This window comes from Pelecanus crispus, chromosome 9 (genome assembly GCF_030463565.1).
Source record: "Pelecanus crispus isolate bPelCri1 chromosome 9, bPelCri1.pri, whole genome shotgun sequence".
NCBI lineage: Eukaryota > Metazoa > Chordata > Aves > Pelecaniformes > Pelecanidae > Pelecanus > Pelecanus crispus.
The window spans coordinates 12,121,924-12,128,882 of NC_134651.1; the positions used below are offsets into that span (position 1 = coordinate 12,121,924).

At 52.6% G+C, this 6,959-nt stretch overlaps 1 protein-coding gene across 1 annotated transcript in view; it reads right to left on the bottom strand.

The window, feature by feature from the left end:
• Positions 1-4,996, bottom strand: part of DIS3L2 (DIS3 like 3'-5' exoribonuclease 2) — a 196,722-nt gene extending 191,726 nt beyond the window's left edge. The window contains 2 exon segments of the mRNA XM_075716108.1: positions 1,699-2,418; positions 4,970-4,996. Of these exon segments, the coding sequence (XP_075572223.1) occupies positions 1,699-2,398 (700 nt within the window). The 5' untranslated portion in view covers positions 2,399-2,418; positions 4,970-4,996.
• Between the last annotated feature and the right edge of the window lie 1,963 nt (positions 4,997-6,959).

The window sequence follows — 6,959 nt, forward strand, 5'->3', positions numbered from 1 at the left end:
TTTCTCTGAATCAAATGACGGGGTGTGTGGGGGGGGTGTCCTATTTCTTTCCTCCACAAGAAACTGTTTTCATGTCCCTGCAAGTGTTCTGGAGAGTAACCAGTCTCAACGTCCTGGTTTTGGCTGGGATAGAGTTAATTTTCTTCCCTCTATCCCAGCAGAAACCAGGACACTCAGCTACACAGGAGGGTAGCTGGGGAGGCATGCAAAGGGAAGAAGAGGAAGGGTGTCACTGTTAAGCAAACAATTTTCCAATAATCTTCCCCACAGTGTGAGTTTTCCACCTGGGAGGTCAAACATTAGGGTCAACATTTTCTGCTCTAGGTCTTTATGCTAAACAAGCAACTAGTTTTCAAAAGGTTTGTACAACCCCACTCCCAACTACAGCAGGAGGGAACTGCAGGTGCTTGCTTTTGAAAGCCAGAATATTTTTATTTTAGACTAAAGTCATGTAGGCACCTATCATTTTCATGGCTGCCAACTGTAAGCCTTCTAGACTCTCCATCTCTGTTAGCTGCTCTTCCCTACTGTTCAAAAGCTGCACGGTGAAAGGTAGCAAAGCCTATTTTAACAGGCTAGCATAAGTGTTACAATGAAGCAACAGAAAAAAAAAACTCCCAAAAATCAAGCTCGTCAACAAATTTTAGCATAATCTGCCTGTGTTAAATCTCTAACTATAATCTGTCTTGCAAGAACTCACAGAAGTTTACCAACTGTAGCACATAATCTACTGTCACAGCCTCAAAAATACCACAAGCCCTGTAAAAAGCATATTACTTGCCAGTCTTGAGCGACAGGGCATAGTTTTGTAAGATTGATTTAGTTAAACATTTACTTCATTTCCAGTCCAAGAGTTGTGATAGGCCTCAGGCCCATCTTACCCAGCTGAGAAATTGACCTCTTTTCTACTTGTTACAGAGAATTTAATATGGTGACATTTATGAGTTCCTCCAGTAGCAGCTCATGAGATCAGGCTATCCAAGTATTTCACCATAAAAAACATTCAGATGAAGTTTTAACCCATTACACTGAGAGATCAAATCTAAACTGCCTGGCTTTGGTTGCTTGTTGATGCTGTGTTTTGGGGTTTTTTTCTTAATAATTAATTTTATTTATCTCCATAAGTGGGCTTTTTGCCTTGAATATTGCATTTAAGAGACACATTCACTTTACTACTGCAAGATGTGGTCTCTTTGTTACTAACAGCAAAATTAACTGGAGTCAACACTGTATCAGGAATTAGATATTATACAGGCATCTTAGCCCCTGAGTATTAGATGGACTTGGACCCTCCACAAAGGCAAACCAGCACTCCAGATCCAGAGGCAATGCAGAGGAAAGCATGACTCTGCCCTGAGTCAGCTCAGATCCAGCAGTCTTATTAATTCGGACTCTACACCACAGAAATTGGGCTCTCGTAGTCTTGAGCTGATCCTGGAAGCAGCACAGCCACATTCACAGAGCCTAGGCCAGGGGATTAGGTCCAGCCAGCATCAAGCTGGCTCCACATGAAGCCATTTGCACATGCCGCATGGCTTACTTGTAAACCAGGACAAAGCCACCCACAGGTAACTAAGGGCTGACTAACTTGGACAGAGTAGAACTGGCTCACGTTAACTCACTCATGACTAAAACATCGCATTCAATTCCACAGTAATTGTAGCAAATGGACCAAACAGATCATTAGTGTGAACTCACCTCGGACTTGACCTGGAGACAAGTGACTGTTTTTCCTGGCATTTATTGCCAGTACATCCTCACTAAACTGCTCAGTCAACAAGTGTCCAGCTGCTGTATCTGTGCTGGCAGGGCACCTGCCTCTTTTCTTATGTTTCTTCCTCCACATGTCCTCCTCGTCCTTTTCATCAGAACCAGAAGACTTCTGCAGAGCTGAAAGGTATCTCAGGCTGTTCGATACTCTCCCTCCCAGGGCATCACTCATATTTAACAAGTCAGCTGCAGCTCCACGCTGATGTCCGTAATAGTCTTCCTCCACCTCCAAGTCTCCTTCTGGGCTAACAATGGCATTTTTTTTATGAGGACATCTGTTCAGAGCGGTTTGGGGTTTATCATTCTCAAATCCTCCAGGCATGGGCTGTTCCAGGTGAGATGTTCGGACCGGTGAATAGCTGTGCACATTCAACCCATTCCTGGCTGGATTATCCTTCACCAGGCCTCTCCTCAGGGGCGGGTCCAGATCCGAGCTGGGGTCATTCAAGGTGCTCTCTTCTAGCTGCATCTTCTGCGCAATGTGATTCAAATAGGACCGGAATCGGCCACTGTGGTGCTTTTGCACAAGCCTCGCATAAGCGTTCTTCTGGGGAGCAGCAGGCTTGCTCGATCCCTCTTTGGCACCTTGGGCAGAAGTAGTACTTCTCACATACCCCAGATGATCCATAGCACAGTAAAAGGCCCAAACTTCAAATAGTTATAAATAGACACAGGGGAAAAAAGGGTTATTGTCTTGAAACAAAGCATCAAATAATTAATTACGCTGAAAAACACAAAAATGTACTAAATGAGAATGTATTGACCTTTACAGAAATCCTGGGTTGGTAAGTCACTCCACTGGGGGGGAAGGAGTTTCACGATGTACTCAGCATCTGCCCTGCACCAAATCCCAGTCAGTGACCTAGGAGCGACCACTGCCCGTAAGCCGTACCTGCCCGTATGCCACACAAAACGGGGATTTTTGTTGCGAGGCTGACACCCCAAATATAAGGGATTCTTTTAATCTGCTCTTTCTTGCCTTTGAAAAAGACAGGTGAATTAAGGCAGTAACTGACAGACTGTATCAGATGCATCAGTTTAGTGGTAGGCAGAAGTAAAATCTTGTCATGTCCAACCTGAACTCTTCAAAAATAACTGCATCCTTACTGAAGTGCTTCAATGTTGCAGTAAAAAACATACATTGCCTGTTACCTGCCCCCCACAGTGACTGACCCTTCTGGATTATATAGGACATTTGCTTCAAATATGAAGACTAACCATTTCAGCTTGTCTTTCTAGCCATAAACTCACCCTCAGTGTGACTGACATACAATAAATTCCCTAGCACAACTAATTATCTTGCAAGAGCTCATAGTTCTTAGTGATTGAGACACACTGGCTGCCACTCCACCCAGCGCCAGTTTCTGTAGATGGTATTATGCCTCCACCTTTGCGGCATGAATGTGGAACTTAAGTAGATCAAACATCTTTCAACCCTGTTTCAAGTGCTCTAGCTTTTAAGTTTTTGGAGTGAAACAATCTAGTAAATTGTCCTCAGCTAATATTAAGGTAAATTATAGGTATGGACAGGACATAGCAATGATTTTTGCTGTATCTAACAATAAAAAAGGAAAATAAAAATATATTTATAATGGAGCCCAGTGCAACTGCTGTCTTCTGTGGGTTTTCATAAAAAGGCTTTTTTTTTTTTTTTTTCTTTCAAGGCATGTTTGAAGCTGAACTTCACCCCAGCTGGTACATTGAGAACTTCAGAGCTCACTCTCATCTCTTCTATGCCAGAACTGAGGGGCACTGGACTCTAAAGCTAAAATAAAGATACTGTCCATTAAATCTCCCTCTCTTTGCTTCTCTAAGCACAGGGGTGTTGGCAGGGCAGAATACAGAGCTCAGCAGAAGAGAAATTTATATTCCCTTCCCGACTCCCACCATGCTTGGAACCTTTCTTTGCCCTTACTCAGCCCTCTTCTCCCTTTTGCTGCATTTGCACAGAGGATAAGCACCCTGGCAGTCTCCTCCGTGCACACACTGCCTGGGAACAGGGCATCATCCAGCAGGGACCAAGGACTGCAGCGCCGACTCCTCCTCAGAATGCCTGCTCTAGCCCTTTCGGAGAAACAATGCGCATTGCAGCGAGATTTACTTTAGTAATTGAGCACGGATGTGAACAGGCTTCATAATACAAAGCAAAAATTAAAAATCCCTGAATAAATAGGAAAAATTCTATGTGTGGTTTGTGATTCTTGTTCCTAAGATTTTCCATTGGTGCTGGCCAATAGCTAAACTCTTCTAATAGACTGACCTGCTACAGCGCTATTACAAAACCCTCACACGGGTAGGTCTACAGCAAGCTTTCTTTTAACGTCACCTCCTCCCGTTGCCAATTCAATAGAAGTAGATAACATTTATAAAAGCCAGCGAGACTACTCTCCAAACACCGGTTCCGGGATACAGGAGTTTGCCGTCTTTATTTACAAGTAAAGAATAAACATTCACACCTCGTCTCCACTATAATTTCTCCAACTTTAATCACGTTAGCAGTTAGCAATCGGAGCACGGTCAAAAACGGGCTGACAGGCCCCCACGCATTACGGTTTCGCTATTAGTTTTCCGTGGGCAGCCGGGAATTGACAGCTCCCCAACAGCCGGGGAGCAGAGGGAGGGCAGAGGTGGTACGAAGCGTCCCCACCCCGCCTCGTCCCCGCCGCCGGGACAGCCGTGCGGACGGGCGAGGTGCCGGGATGGCAGCGCCGAGGGGAGACGCTCGCTTAGCCGGGCCCAGGATGAAAGCTGCCCCTCTTACTTTGATCCGGCTGTTCCTCAAGAGCGGCGCCGGCCTCCATCACCCGCCCGCCGCCGCGCAGGGCAGGGCGCTCCGGGGCTGCCCCAGCCGCGCACAGCAGCCGGGGCGGGCTCCCCTCGGGAGCGGGGCCTGCCCGGGGCAGCCCCCCCGCCCGCCGCCCCCCCTGCCAGGCGCCCACGCCACCGCTCTCGCCCGGAGCGCCCGCGACACCCCCTCGGCAACGCACCCCGGGCTACCCCCGCCCTTCTGCGGGGCCCGAAGCGGAGGCTGACCGCGCCGCGCCCGCCGGACGAGCCCGCAAACCGCCGGGCCCGGCCCCCCGTCACGGCGGCGGCGCTGCCACGGGGCTGGCAGGGCCCGAGGGCCGCCACCCCCTCCCGCCCGGGACGCCGGTGACGGGCCCGCGGAGGGGGCACCGCGCCCGGCCCCGCCACTCACCGACCGAGCCGCTCCCCCCGCCGCGCCGCGCCGCTCCGCGCCGTTTAAATGTCCCAACGCCCCACCGTCCACTTCCGGGTCAGAGGCGGCCTACGGGCCGCGGCAGGGCCCAGAAGCCCTCAGGCGCGAAGCGCTCGCGCCCCTCCTTGACAGGGCGTCCGCGGCCCCTCGCACCCCCGCGGCCGGGGCAGGGCCCCCGGGCGGCCCCTCGTGTTGGCGGGGCGGGCCGCCGTCCTGCCGGTGCCTCTGTGCAGCGCCGGGCGCAGCCGGGGCCTGGGGACGAACCTCGGGAAGGGCCCTGTGAGGGAGGCGCCGTGGGGAGGGCGGGTAGGGTGCCCCGGGAGGGGACAGGGTGCCCCGGCCCTGCTCTCGCGAGGGGAGGGGGCTCCCCGCAGGCAGGGCCCGGGGGTCTCCACAGCCTGCCAGGAGAAGGGGAGCCTCCAGACAGGGTTGAGGCTGGGCCTGTGGCCCTCCTTGGTCAGTCACGGCGGGTGAGGGTGGGAGGCCACCCAGGCCAGGCCTTCTCCCGCGGGAGGCTGAGGCGGGCATCTAACAGGGTCCCTGCAGGGCCAGGGTGCTGCGGGGAGGTGGGAGAGGGGAGGTGGGAGAGGGGAGGTGCTGCCATTGCAGCAGGCAGCCAATGCAGACTGCCCCCAGCCTGCAAGGTTTGTAGACACCGTGGTCCCTGGGGTTTGCAGACCACCCCTTCCAGCCGGGGCCAGCTGAGGCCTCTGTGGTGCTTTGGTCCTGTTCCCTGCCAGCACTCCTGCTTCAGCCAAAGTTCCTAGCCAGATAGGTGAAAAAAGCATAGTTTAGCTGATTTCATATTGTGAAGAGCTGAGACTGGTATTGTCCCATTGGAAACCCTCAGAGCTTGGCGGGCACCTGTACCTCCAAAAGCAGCGCAGGGAAGCCTCCTTCAAGACCTACGTGGCCTCACCTTCACCGCAGAGGAGGGGGGGGGGGTCCCGTTCCCTGAGCTCTTCACGCTCTTCTAGCACCAGAGGTTGGGCAGCAGGCAAAGTGCCAATCCTCCAGCCCACCCATGTCACAGCACCTAATGACCAACTCATGGTGCTGAGTGGCAGTGGCCTAATCTCCACCAGGGTAAGTCAGAGCCTTTGCATCTGTGACGTTGAAGCATGAGACCAGTCAGAAACTGGGTCTTTGACTCCCTGCTCTTTCTGTGGCTGCAGACCTCCCACAGGACTTTATAGCAGAGTCAAATCCAGGGTCTGGCTGGCTGGGAGTAGGTGGTTTGGTCACCCTGGTGTTACCTGCAAACTCAGGCTGGGTTTGCCAAAGAACTTCAGCCAGAAGAAAAACCGGAGAGCAATAAACTGGCCTTATGGCACCCCCAATCAACCCCATTTGAGTTGTCTGCCTGGAGCAGCCCCTCAGAGAGGGGAGGGAGGGTCCAAAGGGGCCTGAGCTGGTGTCTCCAAGTGGGGCTCTAGTGGGGAAAGGCTCTGTTCAGTCTTCAGTTTGGCAGGAACATGGGTCTGAGCAGGCCGTCCGTGCTGCCCCTTCACTTAGGATGGGGAAGATGCCTGCCCCATGGTGCTTGTTCCTCGTCCTTCATCCTGCAGGTCGGTGTCCACAGCAACTGGCGTTGGTCACCTCTAAAGACCACAAGGCCACATCTGCTCAGTGTGTAACATCACCTATGGCTGCCACCCCCCTCCTAGACACAAACCAGCCCCATGACCATGCTCCCAGCCAGCGCTGCTGAGCCTCCGCAAAGCCATGGCAAGCCCTCTGAGATGGAGCTGCTGGAGACGGAGCCATGGCAGCCGTGGTAGGCACAGACCGCTCCAGCTCTGGCGCTCGGGTCGGTTGACAGAGCTGCCCTGAGGAAGCACTGGGCTTTTGCTGTGGGACCAAGGGCAGCAAGCACAGACCTGCCTGCACAAGGACAGTCACATCTCTCCAAGCGCTGGGATGCCACTGGCAAAGGCAGCGTCTTGTTCACATGAACCACGCAGAGCCA